The following is a 22,713-nucleotide window of genomic DNA, read 5'->3' on the forward strand; positions in this document are numbered from 1 at the left end:
TTAGTCCTCGTTTCAGTCGCCTACGCGTTTCGTTGCTCTATCTATAACACTTGTACACATTTTAATATTGACAGTTATTTTGAAATATTATTATGTTATTTTTGCTTATAAATGTATCTTATGTAATAAATAAATAAAAAAATAAATCTGTTTGTATGAGGGTGACGACCGTAATTATAGAAGGGTAAGCAGAGAGGATAGACCGCTTTTATTACCTCCAATGTTTTGTTTTACATTGAAAATAATTAAATAATTTTAGCGCGACTGAAACGACCATAACCATTGTATATTATTCGTGATTAGTCGGAACTAATTAATTAATTAGTCCGACTCGGGAGACACGCCAAACGCGGGGCCAACACATGTACATGGTTGACATTTGTCACGCGAGGACGGGTAAGTGAATGAAAATAACTAGTTACAAAAATAACCGTTTTGAAACAGGTTACGCCGACCAAGAAACTTGTTTCGTTACGTTTCTTGAAAATGACGTTACGACCCACGTCTAATTGCCAGTGCTCTTACCAGATAGCAACTTGACGGACGAAAATCTTTAAATAAATAAGATAAATCTAGCAGTGCAAAAAGCAACTGAAACTTCAGACTAGACGTGGGTGGTTTTTTATGGGCCGTGAGTGGTATATATATGGTGGTAAAACTCCATATAAAAATGTTAATCGATAGATCTCACAAATTGGAGCACAAAATATTTATTTTTTAAATGATTTTGTTACTTCAGGTAAGAAGAAAGTTAACATTATATAATTTTGTATTATATTATTAGGTACCTACCTACGTGAAATTAATTTTGTTGATGTGGGTGACGGAGATATATTTATGGCGCCGTCGGAAACTTGCTCTTGCGCACTTCTGCGGTTGGCACAACCTGCGCCAACTTCAGAGTAAAATGTGACACGGGCAGGTTTTTGTGCACAACAGCAAATAGCAAAAGTTTGACAGAAGTGGAAGAGTGCTTTGGGCTAGGTAGAAGAGGAATTGGGAGTTATTATTTTAGTTTTCCCGGTAACTTGCCCCCGCATCACAATGAGTGACGACGACCGCGATATAGACATCGAAAGTGACGTAAGGATACATTACATTCAGTTTGGTTTTGGCGTAACATATTTACATATTATGTGTTCACAGGCCTTTGTATTGTTATAGGAGGGAGACGATTCTGACTCAAGATCTCTTATGAGACACTCTTCAAGCAATATTGGCTTCTATTCCCAAGTATGTGATTACCAATGATGGTGAAATGTTTTCCCTCCTTTCCTGATTCACATTTCCCTGTTTTGTTACAGGCCGAGAAGAGAGCTCACCACAATGCTTTAGAGCGAAAACGGAGAGATCATATTAAAGATAGTTTTACATCATTACGCGATTCTGTTCCCGCGTTGCAAGGAGAAAAAGTTGTAAGTATGCAACAACAAATGTTAAAAAAATCACTAAAATTACTTATCTAATATTGATGCATTTGTCAAAATCCAATGCCCAACATGCACCTTGAGATGACAGTTCTGTGTAATAGGTTATCACATCCATGTAATAACAATAATAGACAAAGACAAATCAATACATTTTTGCAGCCTTTTTGTAAACATGTTTTTATGTTAAATTTGAAGGTCATTTACAAGAATTGAGAACTTGATTCAAGCTTCACATTAATAACCCCACTCTTTATTCCTATGTTTTATTTAGTCATTTAACAAATATTTTTATTTCATATGTAAAATTGTTTACACCACTGTAAGAATTCCACATTTTGCTTTTATATTGAGCTTAATACTGGAATTACATACAATTTTGAATAAATTAACAACACAATTGATGTTACAATACAGCACAATCAGACTAACAGAGTTGTTTTACTATAAAATTTGTAACACACTCCAGTTTACAAGCCTTCATTCCCAAAAGACTACTCAACTTTTGCCTTTGTAAAAATAAAATTATAGTACCTACCTCACCATGACATTTGAAGAAAACACCACATCTCTAATGAAATTCAGTTTTGTTCTGTTTGTTTATGGTGTTACACATACTAACAGGAAATCCAACCTATTCTCTTTAGAATTCAAATGATGATGAAGGGTATCTTAATGTTAGGTTCTTAGTTAGGGCAGTCTCCCAATCTTAACACTATTTTCTCTCTTTATTTGTGAAATAAAATGTACAAAAACTAATACATGCAATGTAGATGTTTTTTCTCTTTCCGAATTTTTTCTAAATTATCGCACAAACTAACAATTGACTAACTCAAAATACCAATACTTTATGAAACATCTGGAAAAACAGAGATATCAATTTCGTAAAAGAGAAAACATTGTGTACCGTAATAAGGGGCAACTTTGATCATCGCGGATATCTGCATAATTCTCGCTATCATTAGTGTAATCAAACATATTGTGGTTGAATTGTGGACCTGTTATTATATACGTTTTCTCAAACACAAATACAATTTTATTTTACATGTTTTACTTTGAACATGCGCAATAAATATGATGTAAAATATTTTTAAACAAATTATGTATATTTTTAATTCAAATTTTGTTTCAAATTTGAAAATTGATTAAAGACACCCCATTTTACGGTATCGTAATTTCATTTACATTACTATTAATTTATTATCTATGTATTATGAAAGAAATATTAATTCACTTTTTCAAACACACCAAACTTATTTTGTGGCACCATTTTTACTAAAAATAAATAATCACTTGGTTTTAACCACCTTTTTTTGTAGATAGAGTAATAAAAAGTGGTTAAAACTAAGGACGGGTTTTTTTCGCAGAATTTGAACAATTCATCTAATTTCAAAGTTGATTTTCAAGTTCTGTTATTATATCATTATTGGCCAGTTGTTTCACAAAACTGAATTGTTCAAATCTGTGAAACAAGCCATTCTAAGTGATTATTTATTTTGAATATTAATTAGGATAGATGGGAATTTTCTGTGCTAATTTAATATTTCCTTTATCTCTAAATGTATGTTAATTATTGTCCTTCATTCAATTTCCAATTGGCCAGACTGCAAGAACAGGAAGAAACTCTTAAAGTGGATAGTTCTCGTAGATAGAGGATCCAAACTAGTTGGAATATCTGTTATAATGAATAATTCTAAGTTGCCATTGCCGTCTCCTTGGAGTTGCCTCTTTTCTTGTAGAAAAGTCAATGCCTTGAATTCATTACAACATCAACAACATGTCCCCTGTATGACTTATTGCAATATCTAGAGTATGAATGTTTTGTATTTCAAAAGGCCAATCCTCAACCGTATTCTTCTCTTTTTTTTTCATTTACGAACGACAAAATCACCAATGCAGGGCCCTTCTTTGGTTGGTAACATTAAACTACTATTAATTAATTATAAAATGTGGTACCTACTGATGATACGTATCCTCTCCCACACATTGAACTTTTGTTCTGAAACTCACAAATTACCATTTTATTACAATAGCTTCTTTAGGAGATATGGATAATCATAGAATATGCAGGTTTGGCTGTGAATTCACACTGTCGCTTTGCGTTTCCAGGCTAGCAGAGCGCAAATTCTTAAAAAAGCGGCTGAATATATACAATTCATGAGACGTAAAAACAACTCCCACCAGCAAGACATTGACGACCTCAAACGGCAAAACTCCATGCTGGAAACACAGAGTAAGTACCCTTTCACATTACCATTGGCAACATACATGGCTCTTTCCGAAGCGTTGTGTGCAAGAGCCTAACAGCCATAAAATGGAACGCAGCTAACTACACTGTTTTACACTTTTCTTGGGTGCCAAAAAGTTTTTATTTTATTTATTTAACCGGAGACGGTATATGGATAGTTTCGATGATCAATCCGGCCATGGGCCCATTATACTATCTCCCATTTTACCTCATTCCTTTGAGTTTGGTTTCTTAAACCTCGCGTATAGATCCCCTGGAGGATCCTGCAGCGGTGAGGGTTTTCCCATCAGAAGTCCCCTTTTGTTTGGGTTACCTGAAGGCCCCATGAGGGAAAAGTCCACCGAGGGGATCTCAGCTCTCCTCTCCGCTTCCCCTTGGTTCCCCGAAGGACCCAAGAGGGAAAAGTCCACCGAGGGGGTTTCAAGTTATCCTCCCTACTCCCCCTTGATTTCCTGAAAGTACCTAAAAGAAAAAGTCCAACGAGGTGGTCTCAGCTCTCCTCTCCACTCCCTTTTGGTTCCCTGAAGATCCCAAGAGAGAGAAGTCCACCAAGGTGGTCCCAACTCTCCTCTCTAATCCAAACAATTGAAAATAACATTACTTTTTTGCTAATTTTTCCAAAAATTATGCAAAAATTTCAGGTCTCTATCAATAAGTCATCTACTGAAATCATTGCATTGTCGATGCAAATGCATCTCTGAAACAGACGTCAATTCACGCATTCTATTTTGTAGGTGGGATCATTTGCACAAATGCAACAAAATTCAACAGCAATCTGATATTATTTCTACCAATATAGTATTTTTGCTGCCGTCAAATGACATTATTTCAGATGATTGATTCATATCAATGATATGCAGTTCAACATTAATCCATGGATGTTTATTGATTTGTCCATTTCCATTACAAAGAATTAAAAGTTTGGACACCGCTGATCTAGGTATCCTTGAGTTTGCTTCCTGGCCTGCGGAGCAATTTAAGATTGATTAATTAAAGAATTTATGGAGCCCTGCTCTTCCATCAAAAATAATAAATTGTATCTGACTGGTATTAACTTGTTGTTTGTTTCCAGTCCGGACGCTGGAGAAGGCGAAGGCGACGGGTAACTACACGGTGGACACGAGCGACGTGTCAATGAGCGGCATCAAGTCAGAGGGCAGCTCGCACGGTGACTCAGACAGTTCCGACGGTGAGGGGCCAACGCGCCGCGTTAAGAAGCTTAAAATAAACGGTATCTCTGTGAATGCATAATTCTATCTCATTCCTCTGTCACGTTCATCTCTGGCCCCACATTGAAAAGTGTCAAATCACACAACATAGAAAGGTCTTAAAGAGTTCTCAGACGGCCAGGCACGTCAAGACTTTTGTCACTGTTTAAAATTCTTAAAATTTTACGCCACTGTGTTTACTCCATATACTACAATGGATTTTGGTGACAAAACTGTTACCGTGACAAAAGTCACCCGTGCTTGCCTGACCTAATTGTGTCTCGACTAGTTTGAAGCATCGACTAACACTTATATATCTTTAGGGGTAGAACTATTTCCACGCAAGGGTTCAAATGTCTTAGTGTGAGTGAATAAAATTGTCTTACTAAAAAAAGTAGTGAAAATTTTAATCAATTGATAAACAACCGTGTATGTGAAAACCTTACTAATTGAAACGTAAAATAGAAACTGACATAAAATAGTTCATGGAAAGATACATAAGATGTTGCGACATAAGCGTGACAAATGCTACATAAAAAAATTGAAAAAAAAAAAGCTTACCACAAATATTTTTGATCACAACGTCGCAAAATTTCAGAAAAATCAAAATTCAAAAACAAATAAAATAGCTGTCTTTTGCGGCTTTCCCACTTGAAGAATTTTCATGTGCATGCGTGAAGTCACAAAAAACCTTGTTGCCAAATTTAAAAAACAGTTTTTTATTGGTACTAACTCGAATCTTGACTTTCACATTCTTTATACACTGTGTAAGAAAAACACCGTTTAACGAATGTGAAGTGGTTTTTCTTTAGTAAGGCTGTCATTCTTTTGGTATTTTAGCGAGTCAACAGTAGCTCAGGTAGGTGATTAATACAATACATTGTAACTGAAACTAAACCAATTGCACCCCTACTTGGAAACACAGTTCTACAAACTAATACAAGAACTATTTTTATAAATAATAGTTAATCAGTGGCCATCTTGATGATACTTGAGGAATTTGAATTATAGCTATTTTATGATGGAAACTTTCAAATGAGGACTACTCGACTCGTATGGAAGAGAGATTCAACATATATAATATATCGATTATCGTGATTCATTTTTGAGTTATTATGCCGTGTTGTGCTTCCTCCTTCTTTAGCCAACTTTTCGGACAGCGTTACAGTGTCCATCATCAGAGCAGACGTCGGATGTTGAAGGACACTGTAATGCTGTATGAAGCGTTGGGTAATATCAAGGCAGAAGTCAGATGATGAAGAACACTGTAACGTAACGCTGTTCGAAACACTGGCTAATGTCAGATGGTGTACACCATAACACTATCCGAATGATTGACTAAAATCATTCAGACTTCAGATCATTATGAACACTGTAACGCTATCCCAAAGGTTAGCTATAGGAGAAGGAAGTGAATCACGGCATAATTAAACACGATAATACAACGAACATTAATCACAATAATAGTTTCGCTGAAAATCTCATATCATATACCGGTCGGTGGCCGAGTTGACATCGCGTTCCCGGTCCCACCCAGGCTTAGTGTGTTCAATTCCTCGGCTGGCTAAGTCCTCCATCACAACACAAGCAACATTTTCGGCTTACTGTGGTGGTAGTAGGAGATTTTCAAATATTGTCAGGTTATTCGTAACCCGGGAATGTTTGTCTATCTTTTAAAAAAAAAATATATATATCATAAATAACCAAAACTATCCAGTTATTGCCCTTTCAACCATTTTCTTGGACGGACACCATAAATACAATGCCCAATATTATAATTTTTGTTTGTTTTTTCTTAGCTTTGTTATTTTAACCTGTCAACTGGACGGGGGTGGGTGATAAAAATTTCCATTTAAAAATCATGTTGAATAAAGATGAATTTTTCAGCTTTTTGAGGCAGTACATTCATCATCATCATCACGGCGCTTCATCCCGGGTGGGATTTGGCCCCCTCCGCAAAATGTCTCCAACGGCTGCGGTTCCCACCCATTTATCTCTATTCATTTTGTATACATTACCAGCTTAAAAATAATTGCTTCTCACTATAAACGCTGCCAAAATGAGCTTATATGTATAAAATGAATATAAAAATCATTATTTTCGCGCCGAGAGATGCCACGATATCTGAGCAACATCAAATAATATTTAACCAAGTTGTAAAAATTGTGAATTCCAATATGTATACCATATAGTTCGCAAATGAACAATTTTGAAACTTTTTTACTACGGAGAAATAAATGGATTATATGTCACCGTGCCCACATTGTTCGTTGGAGTAAAACATTGGACATGGTGTGTGTTAGTTGGTGCTTCGACAGTTAAAGGTTGTTGTTGTATCTCTTCTTTTTAACCTTTCTGTGTTCTGTGAATATGCAAGATATAATTTGTATAGTTTATAGAGTCCACAATACAGTTTAGAAATAGTAGAAAATGAATGTAAAATAAATCATTGGTATTCATTGTAATTATTAATCAAATACAGTACAAATACAATGTCATCATTTTGTTACTATACTTCAAGATTAGGTACTGAATATTTCAATTATTCTTTAAATTTATAATTAAACCCACTGGTGTGACGATTTCAGAAGGAATTGTAAGATATAGATATGTCAAATAAATATAGAATTGAAAATAACTTAGTTGATAGGCGAAGTCTGTTGGTGTGATAATTTTAAATGAATGTATTCAGATATGAGTGTCCTTAGAGTAAATACTTTCAAAATTAAGTTTTTCATTCAAAATGATGTTATCTTTTATCTTATTTTGATAATAGGAAGTTTTTCACTCAGAAATTTAAGAAAAATTATTTTCTCAATTCTATCTGTAATGTAAAAATGTGGTCATCATAAGGAAGATGTGGAAGAAGAATTGTACCTAATGTAGGTTTTTTAATGACATTTTAAAATTAATTTATATTACCTATGTTAATATTAATCTAAATATTTAATTGATATTAGTTACTGTACCTAATAAACTAAGTTAATGTTAAAAAATTATCCAATTGTTTCATTTTTTAAACCGTACTTATTTATGCACATTACCCTTGAGTCAATTAGTTCAGTTTTTGGAACAGCTCGTATGGTTTCATAGAAATCATTGTGTTTCCCTCACCATCATAGTTAGAAATATGAACTAAACCGTGTTAGAACGAGAAAACACCAAACTTTATATTCAAATTCACACAGAATAATTTAAATGTACACCATTATGAAACCAAAGGTTCCGACCGCAATTTGAGAAACTTTTCTTTTAACTTATGTTTACATGAAATAACAAAAAAGTTAGTGCCAGTAAGTTTATACATAATACATTTGTCCAATAATTTATTTTTTTTCACTATCAGTAATTTCAACATAAGGTGAGCCAATTTTTAAGCTTTCTCATGTTTGATTTCAAATGTTTAATATTTTAAAAATTATATGTTTATTGATTAGAGTAAAATTTGAAAGCGTATTTCATCACCTTTCAAAAACAGTTTACAGATAAGTTCTATAAGTATCCCTAGTGTCACAACACACGTACCTTAAAAGAACCTTTTTTCAACAGTCATAAAATGTACAAATACGCAGTGGCAGCTCGAGATTTTTGTCATTGCTACAATTGAAAAAATATGCAAGTATTGATGTTGTAGCCATAAACAATAAAATATTTTTAATTAATTTTACCTATGAAATTTAAAAATACATAATATTAATAACGTTTACAAAAATAGAAAAATATCTTCATTTAAAAAATTACCAAATTTGGATACCACTTAAGAACTTTTCCCACAAAGTTTTTTTATCCGGTCCCTTGAAACTAACTTAACTTCTTAAGTTAGTTTCACTGCATTTCATAAAAACAAACAAACACCTCCATCGATCTTTCGTAAAATTTCCATATTTGGTTTGAAGTAAAGGTGTCAAGTTTACGCTTGCGCAAACTCCAGAACTTATTCAAACATAAAACGTGAGCGAACGAAACAAACAGAAAACACGTGCGACAGTTACTAGAATACCCAGAGGAATAACCGAAATGTCCTAATACAGCAATAATAATCCCTGGTGACTGGTAAAATGGTCAACTCTAGCAAGCTAGACGGTGGTAAAGTAACGATGTGTGTAAAAGCAAGATAATCCATCCCGTTAATTCTTGAGTCTAGGCAAGCAGCGAACTACTGAATTTGACATACGAATACTGGCGAATTATAGAGCTTAATTTTGAGCTTTCAACTAGATAAAATAAACACAGACTATAGAAGTTGTCGGATAATCAAGCGATGGATTACTGAAAGATTACTCAAAGTCATAGGCTAAATTAGACTAGACACGGCATAATCATATAAAAATAACCCCAACACATAGACATATGAATATTAGTAGACCTGCCCTAAGTGATTAAAAGCGTATTATCCCCACTCCCCATACCGGTTCCATTGGAGCCGGCTGTGCTCGCGTATGGCCTCAAGTGAAATTTGAAAACGTGACGTCATCATTCTTGTGCGAACTATGGTCGAGGCATCATCGGTTCATTTTACGAAATAACACGGCAAAATGTTGACTTGTACTATGAAAACTTGTAAAAATAGATGTGAAAAAGAGAATAAAACCAATTGTCGTATTACATTCCATATATAAGCATTATTTTACTTTATTTTAAGCATATTCACATCGTATAATATGAATCAGTTGTTACTATCACATCGAGAAACGTCTGGACGCGAAACACAAAGCTGGTTGGTTGCTGGGAAGTAAATTATGAACATTTATAAAAGTGTCTTAACTAAATACTTAAACGAAATATTCGACTCTGAAAATAGAACCGAATTTGGACTTCGCAAATTTGTTCATAACGTGGCGAGTAATTTGCGCTCCCATGTAAAAATGTCTATTCATTCAAAAGCAGATTTTACTTTTAAGAAGTAAATGGTGATATTATAATGCGAGATGCCTATTTACTGTCAGATTGATTTATTGACGAATCACAGTCAGCTTCACTCCCTTCGTTCTTCAACAGTTGATTTTACCCATCGCCATTATCTTCTCGTCTATTAATTCCTATGTCTGTGCCCCAACACAATTTTGGTTTGGTTCACGTGCACATTTATGAAAAGACCCACGCATTGTGTCCAGAGGCGGATTTGCAGTCTTGGCCGCCCTAGGCCCCAGACCATGTAGCCGTCCCTTTCTCAGTACCCATAATATTGACTAGGAGTATCCAAACTTTTCAGTAAGTTCCTAGGGTCAAAACCGTTTTAATTTTCGCTATTTCGTACGTAGAATATTTAGGTACTTAGGAAGTAATTTCTTGTAATCATCTGTGACTTTTTTGTCACGATTGGCCGCCCCTAATATCTGGCCGCCCTAGGCCCGGGCCTACATAGGCCTAAGGGCAAATCCGCCTCTGATTGTGTCGCAATGCGAAATGGGCACTGTGCATTGCGTTTTACCTTTTGCTGGTCTAGAGTAAGCTATTTTGCTTCTCAGCTATGCTGGGCAAGTTCATTTTTTCAATTACAAAAATAACCCAGTTCCAAATATTTAAATTTGAATTATGTCCATATTACAACACCTCTGACAACAAATTCTCCGTGGTTTCACTTACGAGTTTGAACGCTTGTACAAAGAGTTTAAACAGAGTTGGGTTGTTAAGTTCATCTCCATATTTGTGACGTATGCCACGTGGCGTTATTTTTAAAATTAATTTAACTAGACAGGGCTAATCTAGTATAATACATCAATGCCACTCTACATACATAGTTTATTTAGCGCTAAAATTTAAAGATACATAAAATAATCTATTTAAATTATTTTGCTGATAAAAAAATCTTATTTCAAATTTAGATTGTATTAATAAATATGACTACAATGCAAAATATATTATTACATAAATTTGTATCTTGCCCAAGTTAAAATAATTATGTGATTGATTAAATCTATATAAAAATATTTGGAACACTTTTTTATCATAAATAATGACTGGAAGAACATTGTTTGTCAATTTGGTATCGGTAGGAACTCAATATGTATTTAAAATCAAATTTTACAGTCTCATTCAACCTTTTTGGATTCCACATCCAGAGGCTCTACTTTCAATAAAGTGCATGTTTGTTCATACAAAGTCTTGGCAGCATCCATTTGGAATCCTTCTCCCAATACTTCTTCTGCACAATTGCTGCAACAACAGTAAAACATTTTATCATCTCTAAATAGTATAAAATAAAGTCTGTTTGTGCGCCAACAGGCCTACAGCAAAGTCCGCGTTGTTATATATCTATCTCCTAAGTATAACTCCCAGAAACGCTGGATACACGTCAGCTAGTTGAAAGTAATATTAACAACAACTCTCCCAATGAAAATATAATAAGACACTGAAAATCAAAAATAGATATCTGTTGCAACTGGGATTCGAACCCAGATTATACAGGGTGTCCGGGGGTAGAAATGCTAACTTGGAGGGGTGATTCTTGTAGTGGATTGGGCTTCTATCTAAACTAACTACTACGATCACATCCGTCGATGTTTCCTGGTCACTGGTACCAACTGTATACTCCATATACATTTCCTAAACTATTTTCCAAGAGTCCCAATGATTTTTCATACAGTAATTAAGACCTTCGTGGTTTTCTCTTACAATAATCTTTCACCTAACGTTGTGTGGTTTTTATTTAAAGGGATAGAAAAACTAGCTTATTTTGTTTGTGTGGTAACCTCTATTCTTATCTTATCCTCTATACTTTAGTGATAGTGCTGGAAAAAGGTGTCGAAGTCTGAAGAAAAAAATGCTAACCCTAAATTTTGATTCATATTGGCTAGGTCTAAAACTAAACAAACGAGCTATCTTCTCATTGGTTTAACCCTTTCTTCTATCTTTTGTCGAATTCCTCTAGTGATATCTTTTGTTTAATTAGGCAAATTATTTAAAATCTAAGGTATTACAGTCCTCTGTAAGCAGTTTGGTAACCTCGGTTTGATGTCATTGATATTCTGTTTTCTGATCACGTACTTCCGTATTTCCTTTCGGGTTTTTTTTCAGGTGTGCAAACATGGTAAAGTTCTAATCACCGCATCCTACATGATAGTACAACTAAAAAAAAAAAAAAATTTTAAACGTTTTCAGGTAAGATAGGTAGTTGTATTGTTTGTGTTGGAAAATAAATATTCTTCTATGGAAAAAATATTTTTGTATGGGAAAAAAAATAAATGAACATTTGAATTTCTAAAAAAGTTATTCAGCTATTTTACTTCTACCATCATGAAGAATCGCCTCCTGAAGTTAGAGCACTTTACCCACGGACACCTGTATATTACCACAATAGAAATATTAATTTGAATATATACATACATATTCTGTGAACAAGTAGATTTCTGGTGTAAAAAAAAAAATTCTAATTTTCTCTTATAATAACTCATATCTTTTTAATAAAAAAAAATTTCCCCAAAATTTATAAAGTTTGTAAGTAGGAACATTAATTAATTATAAACAATATAATATTTTATGTAAAGTTTTTAATTTCAACAAGGAATTACAAAATTTGTCCAAAGAAACGTCTCATCTCGATGACAATTCTATTTTAAAACTTGTAAATAAACACAATGATTTCACATTTAAAAAATAATCTTTTTTTTGTTGTTTTTGTTTTAGGCATTTCACCCTGAGAAGAGTGCTTTGTAAAAATAATCTTGATTGAACCATTAAAACGGCCACCATCTTGAAACGGAACATATAAACAAATTTATAGACAGACGAAATGCAAAACAGTCTAGTTAAATAGGACTTCGCCATTCTCAGTCAATTACCTGAAGAATCTTGATGGTGGGTCAGATTATATGGATCGATTACCTGGAGGATGTTAATGAAATGGATTAGGTTAAATGAGTTGATTGCTGATGATGAGTTAGGTCACATAAATGAATTACCTGTAAAATTTCCCGCTCTTTGCTGACAGTGTGGGCTCCGTGGCCAGGTAGACGGAGGTTTGCGCCCCCTGCGTGGGGGACTTCATGAGCAGCCACATCCAGGGGCCCAGCGTGAGGCGTCCGCTCCAGTGATTTAGCAGCAGGGAGTGCCTGCCGTGCTGCGTGGCACGCACCATGCCCGGGTTCAGGGCGTTTATCGTTATGTCGGTGCCTATAGCAGAGTGTACATCCGTGCCTATAGCTATAGTTTACATTTAATCAGTTTGTACACAAGTATTATATAGTAAAATAAAACCAATTATGGATTTCCTCCTTGTGACTTTAACTGAGACAGCATAATATGGAATAAGTTATTAAAATTTGTGAGAAAGCAATATGAATTAAAAAATTTATACAAAACAAAATATAATATGAAACGAAAAATTTACAAAAAAATGCATCTATAGCCATGGAGAGAGGTTGTAAATATAAATTTTGTTAGAAGGCGGCTCGTAACCACGGAAAAGTGACATTATAATGACCACCAAAAAAAAAAAAAATAATTTCCGAAGTGTCTGTCCATCTCATAACTCTGGTTCAGTGAACTCAAATTTGTTTTGAATTTATGAGTCATTTTCAAAATTGCAACCAATCGTGAGAATTCAGTTAAGAATTCAGTTAAGCGATAGAGTATCTGTGATATTCTTGATATCAGTGTATGAGCGGGTAATTAGTCTATTAGGTTACCCATAGATGGCGTTAGGTGACGAGTATTGTATGGACTGAGGGGAAAATGAATAAGGTGGGAACCTCAAGGACATGGTCTAGATTACTCCAACTGGCTGCTAATTAAGATATCACAGCCCATTGTCAATCTATCACATTAAAATTCCAAGTGTTTTGTTGAAGCCGGAGTTTTATTGAATAAGAGAGTTTGCGAGAAAACCCTGGAGATACAACAGCACCCTACCTATAATATAATATACTAATTTCGGTTGTCAGTTTGTTCGGGTAACTATGGTTCAGTGAACTCAAATTTGGTTTAACTTTAAGTGTCCTATCTATAAAATAATATTTTTTTGTGAAAATTATTTTTCTTGTCATTTTCAAAATTTTAACAGATTCATTAAGAACTCCCATGATTTTTCACGTGTCTGCGCTAGTCTTTAAAATAACCAAACCAAATTCTGTGTCCTGTTTTTGGTAAGATTTTGAACTAGTCTCTACGAGTGAGTTAAGATTCTGCCAGCTACTAAAATTATGCTGTTAATTATAGGATATTGACCCTTTCGGCGATTCCTCCTCTTTGAAAGAACGTTTTAGATAGTCTTGCAGTGTCAAATCCAAGGTGCTCACCTTCCAACAGCTTGGCGCAGTATTTGGTCATCAGGACGAGGGCAAACTTGCTCTGCGCGAACCAGTCCTTGGCAGCGTACGACGCCTGCTCGGGCACGCTGGCGAGAGGCATGTCGGCCGGCACGGAGAGGCGCGCGCATACGTTGATCACGCGGCCCTGATGGGACATCTTCAGGTTGGGCAGCAGAAGGTGGGTGAGAAGAAAATGACCTAGAGGATTAAAAAACAATATTTTGAGATACTGATTGGGTGGTAGCTTAAATAGGCAGTGACTATTCAGTAAATATACCTACTGATATTTGCACAGCAGATTGCATTTCTACAGGGAAACAGTTCTACTAATCTGTTTTATTTCAAAGGATATTTTTTGTGCATAGGAAAATATTTACCCTCAGGACCTATGTTATCTTTGGGGTGCTGTGAGGATGGTCTTTTTGAGGAGAGGAAGGAGTGAACATGGGTCTTTTAGTAGGGAAGAAACACAGAGGACGCCAAATCGTTCCACAGCCGAGATATTGAATTCAAGAACAAGTTGTAGAAACGACTCTTTCTCACTTGAAGAATGTCAACTGTGTACAAATGAAGGGCACGAGTTTGGCGTGTTTCCTGACAATGCACCGCTGCCAAAGGAATTAATGACGCTAGTTCCTCAGAGAATCTTCCATTAAAATACCAGTGGAAGGACAGAATCCCTACCTGACGCAATTGTAAAGATTGCTTGCTTAAATATACTATTTTCGGTTGTGTGTCTGTCTATAACCCTGGTTCAATGAACTCTAGAACTCATTTTAAAAATTGGAACTGATTGTGTGAAAAATTCAGACAAGCAGTAAAATAGGTATATACCTGTAATATAATATTTTAACAGAAAAAATTTCAGTTTTCTTTATCAATATTAGAATTATAATATTCTGAGATTTTTCACGGGTCCGTGCTAGAAATGTTTTAAAATTAGAAAAATGCAAACTTTTTCAGTACCTAGGTAATTTGCTGCCAAATGCATCTCATGTCCCTCGGCTGTGATCCGATAAGGATGGTAGCACACACCGGCATTATTTATCAGAATGTCCAGTTTGAAGTTGTCTGAAAAAACATTTTACTCGTTAAAATATTTAGTTTCATGTGAAGAAAACAAAATACAAGAAACATAGACAATATTGTGTCAATAACAAACCTGTTTTTATGGCTCTGTTATTTTTTGTTAAATATGTGATAAATCCTTACCTAATGCCTTCACCAAAGAATGTATTGATTCAGTTGAACATAAGTCTAGCTTCTTCAACGTCAGCTTTGCCTTCGGTATTTTGGCCTTTATCAAATCCATTGCTTTCTTCCCCCTTTTTAAGTTTTTACTGCACATAATTATATGGCCTCCTACAAATAAAAACACTGATTTTTTTTTTCTATTCATTTTGTGTTATATATCAGAGTTTTTTCGGAAACCTATGGATGGATTGTTTCAGAGAATTTGAACAATTCATCGAATTTCAACGTTCTTTTTCGGGTTCCGTGAAAGTCCTATTCAAGTTCTTTTATTATATCATTATAGGCCAATTACTTGACAGAACTGAAATAATAACAGAATCTGAAAAGAACTTTCACAGAACTTGAATTGTTCTAATATCTGAAACAACCCGTCCTAACAGTGTGGAGGGTAGTGGTAAAATTAGAGAACACAGCAATTACAAACTAATAATAATCCATAACCTATAACTGCCCAAACAGAGCACTCACTTTTCCACGTCTTTAAAAAATTCTAACCAATGTCTGAGATTTCTCGCGGGCATTGCAGAGAAATCATTTAAGATTTATTTATTTATTTATATATATATACGCCTAAAAAGGCTTTTACATAGAAGTGATACATGATGCAGTACAATAAGATAATATGTATAATACAGGAGATATTGACAGTAAATAGATGTAATCCATTTTAAAGAAGGTAAAAAATACACACTTTTAAAATTGTGATTACAAGTATAATGAGAAAATGTTAAAAAATATGAAGCAATATTAGTAAAACGTAAGAGTAACATAAAGTAAAAAAAAAAATTACAACAACACTACATATAAGACAAATCATTAAAACTAATTTACCAACGCTACTCTAATTTGTAGGATTCAACAAAGTGTTGGTGTAGATTATGCTTAATTCTATATATGGAGTCAATAAATAAATCAATAGCACCCCCATACTTATTGCCCAGATCATGCATCCTATTGGTCAGTGAGTGTGTCTGATAGTTGGTCGAGTATGTATTACAGAAGAATGTTATATTTTGTCTTGTAATCCTAGTCGGCACATGTAGTTTAATAGTGGCAAGGATGGCAGGACTATCAATTAAGTTGTTAATGACTCTGTGTAACACAACCAGGTCTGAAATAATTCTCCTGTCAGATAGTTATTTTATGACGTTTTGCACCTTTTATTGGTTCATAAAACTATGTAAGTGAAATCATTATAAAAAGCGCTTGTTTAAATGTATTTGTGCACACCGGTGGTGGTTTAGATTGATTGGAAATTGTTTGGAACACCCGCCCATGGTATTCCTACAATACAGTACATTACTACACAAGAATTTCTTTAAAATGATTATACTGTCCGGACCTATGGTGAGTTTGTTAACTTTACTTGAAAGCCCAAAATATTGGATGATCTTTACCTCTTTGGGCTAAAATTTTGGCAGTTTCGAAGCCAATCCCGCTTGAAGCCCCAGTTATAAGCACAGTTTTACCATCTATATGCAGGGAGTTTGGGCAGGAAATTCCCCCCATGTATGATCTAGAAAGCAAATGTGTATTTTAACAATAAAATCTCTAAGAAAATGCTGTTCATGACTCATTAAAAATATTGGCACTTCTAGACAAAACCCTAAAGATTCCATTTCTCCACCAGTTTTAAATTAAAAAGATTATTGAGTTGTTTTTTTTATTTACCTGAGGATTGTAGCTAATCCAACTAGTAATGAAATTATGTATGGAAAATAGCTACTGAGAGGGTCCGAAGGCATGCTTGAAAAATCCATGTTTAATTCTTCTATATTTAATACAAGAAAACAGCCCTTCACTTGCCAGTCAGCTTGTCACAACCATGTCACAACCGAAGTCACAACTAACAGATCATTTTGATTGAAACAATTGCATTCAATCATGATTCAATTTAAAAAATCGGAAGTTCACTTCTGATGCTACACATCCGGTATAAAGGACTGTTTACACAGATATGGTATGCACCTGCAAAAAGTAAGGCATCGTAATAAATACCATCTTGGGGTACTTACCGCTTATAAGATTTTTATTTATAAACATTCTTGCAAAAAAAACTCAGAAAAATGATTTCCGTTTCTAAATAAAACTGAGGCATGTCTTCAAAAGCGAAATAACCTCATCAAATTTGATGTTTTTATTGATTTTTCGTAAAAATATTTCAAAACTATTTATAGAGTTCGAAACCATAATATTACATTTTTCATTAGTTTAGGAAAACGGGATAAAAATAGGTTACAATGTGTACATATTTATAATATTTAATAAATTAAAAAATATATTTATATAAATAATGTTTAAGAATAATCAAAGAGTTTTAACAATATTCTTCTGACGCAGCTCAAGCTGTTTTAAAAAGAGGTTATATTTGTTTATATCTTACCTTAAAAAGTAGAAGCCATGTAATTAATTGTAAAAACGTAAATCTAAACGGATGGCAAAAAATTATATTTAAAAATACGGAGCGGTTCCACACGTCTTGTTAGCTTCTGACAGAAGATTTTCTCAGCATGTCACCCTTTGTGCTATGGCCACCCCGGGCCGATCTTCGTCTTCGTCTATGCAAGTTGATCAGTTTTCGTGTTTTTGTCGATGGTTGTCAGTTCGTGAAATCGGCGGACGGGATTTTGTGTTATTAGCAGTGAACTTGTTGATTTTCACCTTAGCTTCTTTGTTTCCGACAAAATGGTGATAAAATATTGTTAGTAAGTGATGCCCAGAAGTTTAGTGCCCTTGAAAGTGAATTGTGTCAAAAGTCTGTGAGGCGGATCTGGGTGTGATCTATACAGGTGGGTAACGGGACTGAATACTTATGACAACGTCAAAATTATTCTCATTACTTCGTTGACTTTTTGAATGGTGCGAGAATTCTCACAATGTCTTTCAGTATTCAAACATATTTTCACAATTATTTAAAAACATTCGGTGTAATATTCATTGACAAGATCACATGTTGTCTTCGTATACAGTCTTGGTCAATGTCATAACTTCGATACGCAGTCATCCGATCAACTTTCATGTTTTGGGTGTACGAAAATGTCTTTAGTCGATTTGGGATAAATCTTTTGATAGTTTGATTGATTGCGCACTAATAATTTGTACCTAGAGATGAGCATTATCTAAAAGCATCCATCGTGTGAATTTCATTAGTAACATGGATTTCAATGTTTATTTTGTTTATTGATATTTTCGGAATATTTTATCAGGCGCTGTAAATTAAACACGCCTATACAAAATTAGAAATTGATGAAGAACTATTTACAACATTTATTGTTTTCAGACAATTTTGTGTAGTATCATTGATGTAGTCGTGTCGTGACTGAACTATTGTACAACATTGCGTACTAATGAAATTCAATCTACTCTTTTTCTTTCGTGGTCAACTCCCCGGCAACAAAAAAACACCAGGCAAAACTTAGTAATTATAATGTCATTTTGCCAATTAGATTCTAGCTAGTATATAATATATTTTATATTAAACTAACAAATCGCATTATATTATTTTAATTATTGTGCGATTCGATTTTTATTGGTTTAATTTATTGAACAATATAGCAGTTACTACTTACCGAAGAAATGGGCACATGCCCTTGAATTGATTGAGCAAATTTTTATTATGGTTTAAATTCGATTCAAATTATTTTTATGAATCTATCTCGGTGATAAAAGGTAAGATTTCCGGAGATTATTTTAAAAACAGAGTTCAAAAGTTGTTTTTGACAACTCGTATGTTTTTGGAATATCCCCTCTGGGATATAATTTTTTCAAATAATTAACCACTTCCACGTTATTATACGTTTCATGCGAATAGATAAAATATATATTTTTATGATGTTTCTTTTCAGTTATAATTATTTTTACATTCTTATTACAAATTATACTTGTGGGCACCTGGTAGTTGAAAGGACTTTTTCTTTTGAACTAAAAAAAATGTACCGTTTGATATCACGTTTAAAATACATCATATTCTATAACGTACGTACAAAAATAAAACAAAAGGGTTTTACAGACTGAAAAATTAATAAGATGATTTGATATTTTAAAATAAATATCGTACAGACTTTCAGAATCTGACAATCATGCCCACTGCATTTGATTGAGACGACATAAATTCATCAACAATCAGATCGCTAATTATTTACAGTTCGACAATCTTTACTTTGCAATCGGTGGTGTCGCCATCACATTATGGATTAAAAAAAATGTGAATATTAAAAGTACTTACTTCGTTCGTTAGTTACTTCTTTAGTAGATAGGTACCTTTTCGAAGTTTTGTTTTCCTGTCAAAATTTCCACAGGAGGTACGTAATAATAATAAATAATAATACTTGGATGATTTGTATAGCGCCGTTTTTGTGCAAAAACACCTCAAGGGCGTTGATATTAAAAAGTAATATTAGTATGACTGTTTTATCACTTATACGATAACCATTATTTGATACAATTTTAGAGGGAAAATATTATGTTCAATTAGTTTTATTAATAAGAAAAAATATAATATGATAAACTGTTACGTAGCAGAAACCATTACATATATTTTACAGCTTTAATATATTTTGTACAGGCTAATTAGTTATTAGTTTGCTAGTATCATCATAAACCTTTCACTTAACATTAAATAATATTCTATTCCTATCAATTTCCCAATCTTTTGTTGGTGGTATTAGTCACCCCCTCACAAATAATAAGGAACTCCAGCGATAAAAAAATGTGGCTTAAAAAATTCATATAGATCCATAAACGCTGATTCTGAATATATGAGTTTTGTCATGTATTATTATAATACGTAGAATTTATAATCGCCATTTAAAAATAAATAAAACACCATCACATGAAAACACGTCGTTTGGTTAGTACGACTGAATCTGCTGATCCTAACACGTTCTGACATCTCAACCAGTCTACGTGAGTAATATATCTATGGTCTACAATGTATTTTTCGTTCGCAGTAAAGTAGGTTTTTAAACACCGGTAAATTGTTTATCAGGTGCGGTCATGGATATTAGGTAAAATGTTAGCATCTCGTCATTAATGTTATTGTATTGAACCAATGTGCACAGGTTCAATACAATAACATTAATGACGAGATGCTAACATTTTACCTAATATTTTACAAACAACGCCTCGACACCCATATAGCGCCGGTTTGCAAAAAAACGTAGGCTTTTGGAGACTGGTAACGTCACACGTCACGTCCATAAATTTTGGTGCGATTTTGGGAGACCCGAAAAATTTAAATATTACTACTAACTATACAATAAAAATAGTGGTTACTAAGTTAGTAGGTGATCATTGATTAAAAAATGGATTGGGGTTCCTTGTTAAAATTAGATCTATGGTGGAAAACTAAATCCCATAGATAAATAATTCGAGTAGACATCCACTAATTTGTAATATTGTTTGCATCATAATATTATTTTTATGTAAATCTACAATGCAAGATGTTTCATAGTATATTATTTATTTGACCTTTTTACAGCGTTTATCAATACATTTTATCATACTCTAGCAACGAGTAAATATCACAGTTCGATTGCAAACTTTGAAAGTTTTTATTGACAACATATTGTTTAGCCTGTCAAAACGGAATTCGTATGTCAAAGGAAAGGTCAAAGGAAAGTAACACTTCACTACAATACAATATATTTTATTAATTTCCTTTTTAATGTTGGCCTAAACAAGACTTAAAGGGTGTTAAGGGACGGACGTACTTGACTTACGAGTAATTTAAGCAGTGATTCCTGACATTATTTGGAGTAAAAAATGTAAATTAAATTTTAATCTTGACTTTTTAATTTTTTTTTTGCTGTTATCAGCGGTAAGTATTTATTATTGTTAGTAAGTAGGTAACAATAAAAATGTACGTAATGTAAACAAGAAATAATGCACTATTTTGATTTTAATCAGCATTGTGTAAAAAATTCCCAAGTAGATACTTAAAACAAAAGACGTTGAAAATTGTCGAAAGAATAAAGAAAATTACTACCTATGTATATAAAATTATTTCAGTATAATCTTTTACTTAAATTTATTTAAAGTTGCGCAAGTAAATACGATAGATAAGTGAAACGAAACAAATAATGATATGGATTTATTATTTATTGTTTTTTTTTACAACTTGAAATTATCATTCGTTACAAAGTCCAGAGAGAATAAAAGTTTGTTGTATTCGGTCTTTGGATCTCGTGACCACCAACGGACGATACTGATTACCTGTCAGATATGTATAAGTATTGAATGTAAATAGTAGCATCTGCTTGAGTTGCGTTTAATTTTTGATAGTACAAAAAATTTACACGCTAAACACAAAGTAATACTACAAATACCTAAAAAACAAGTACCTAAATATTTTTAAATGTCTTTAAAAACTTTAGAAAAATTGGTTTGACTGAGGATTGAACCATTCTACCCAGGAACTGGAGTCGACAACGCTACCAATTTAGCCAAATGCCGATCGGGTAGGACCGACGTTTATTTCGTGTATACCTTATCTGCTATAATGTCATCCGATTTCAGAGAAATGCAAACATGTCTGCGTGTGTGCACGTGATGACACAAAAAGCTGATAGAATGTATTGTCATCGACAACGAGTCTATTTGCTGAGTTTCAGCTCGATCGGATGTCGGGAAGTGGGTTAATTTTCACTTTCAAGATTAGCATTCATTCATTGAGTGACCCGAATGCCGTGGCTTTGTGTTTTTAATACAAATCTTCAGTTTTATTTCGCCGAGATTGATGAAATTTTGCACACTTGTCTTTCACAACAAGATGAAGGTGACTACATTATTTTTAGAAAAATTACCCGCATCCCAATATCCACCCCATAAACCCCCGTGTTGATACTTTTTTGATGAAATTTTGCACACTTGACGTTTAAAATAACAGGACAATTATCATATATCTGTCTGATTTAGAAAAACTCGTGTAAAGCCGGGCAACTTCTTGGATTTGGGCTAGTTTTATGTCCACACGAGCGGTTGATTATACAGTGTGTTTAGGGACGTATTTTGCTTACTTCAAATAGCGATTCCTGACTTTAATCCGGTGACTTTTGATTATATTTTTCAATACTTTTTTTTATCAAGATCAAACAAAAAACTTCCACTTGTCGTAGCTGGTCACTTATCCTACTAACCGACCAACCCCTCACCCCGATCCTAACTGTTCAATCCCTACTGATTTTGTATGTTTTAAGTTGAAAAAAAACACCAAAAAAGTCACTGGATTCCAAAATTGCATTTACATTTTTTACTCCAAATGATTTCAGGAATCGCTGGTTAAAGTAACTCAGGTACGTTCCTTAACACCCTTATACATTTATCGTAAT

General features: G+C 33.8%; 3 protein-coding genes across 7 annotated transcripts in view; 2 read left to right on the forward strand and 1 right to left on the reverse strand.

Moving 5' to 3' along the window:
- Positions 1-908: 908 nt before the first annotated feature.
- Positions 909-7,881, forward strand: LOC149417086 (protein max-like). Of its 4 annotated transcripts, none has more exons than XM_089641174.1 (6): positions 909-1,083; positions 1,165-1,233; positions 1,305-1,415; positions 3,537-3,660; positions 4,748-4,906; positions 6,771-7,880. In XM_089641174.1, exons 1-6 carry the CDS (start codon positions 1,045-1,047, stop codon positions 6,776-6,778), a joined length of 510 nt encoding a protein of 169 aa, XP_089497300.1. In that variant the 5' UTR covers positions 909-1,044; the 3' UTR covers positions 6,779-7,880. The 4 variants fall into 4 exon arrangements, with proteins under 4 accessions (XP_089497300.1, XP_089497301.1, XP_089497299.1 ...); XM_089641175.1 differs by having other exon boundaries at positions 4,748-4,864; XM_089641173.1 differs by having other exon boundaries at positions 4,748-7,881.
- Positions 7,882-10,516: 2,635 nt separating this feature from the next.
- LOC149417087 (retinol dehydrogenase 13-like) lies at positions 10,517-17,219 on the reverse strand. Its single transcript, XM_089640756.1, has 7 exons — positions 17,057-17,219; positions 16,783-16,901; positions 15,344-15,493; positions 15,098-15,202; positions 14,120-14,329; positions 12,785-12,995; positions 10,517-11,039 (listed from the first exon to the last, which is right to left on the reverse strand). The coding sequence occupies exons 1-7, from the start codon at positions 17,143-17,145 to the stop codon at positions 10,916-10,918; spliced, it is 1,008 nt and encodes a 335-aa protein (XP_089496882.1). The 5' UTR covers positions 17,146-17,219; the 3' UTR covers positions 10,517-10,915.
- A 762-nt stretch (positions 17,220-17,981) lies between these two features.
- The window catches only part of PKD (serine/threonine-protein kinase D3), an 86,769-nt gene continuing 82,037 nt past the window's right edge, over positions 17,982-22,713 (forward strand). For both annotated transcript variants that reach the window (XM_089641177.1, XM_089641179.1), the window contains exon 1: positions 17,982-18,174. The gene's annotated coding sequence lies outside the window, so the exon portion shown is untranslated. The remainder of the gene's footprint in view (positions 18,175-22,713) is intronic.

The sequence above is a fragment of the Hesperophylax consimilis genome, chromosome 16 (assembly GCF_061612785.1).
Source record: "Hesperophylax consimilis isolate HC1 chromosome 16, BYU_Hcon_1.0, whole genome shotgun sequence".
In the NCBI taxonomy this organism is placed as follows: Eukaryota; Metazoa; Arthropoda; class Insecta; order Trichoptera; family Limnephilidae; genus Hesperophylax; species Hesperophylax consimilis.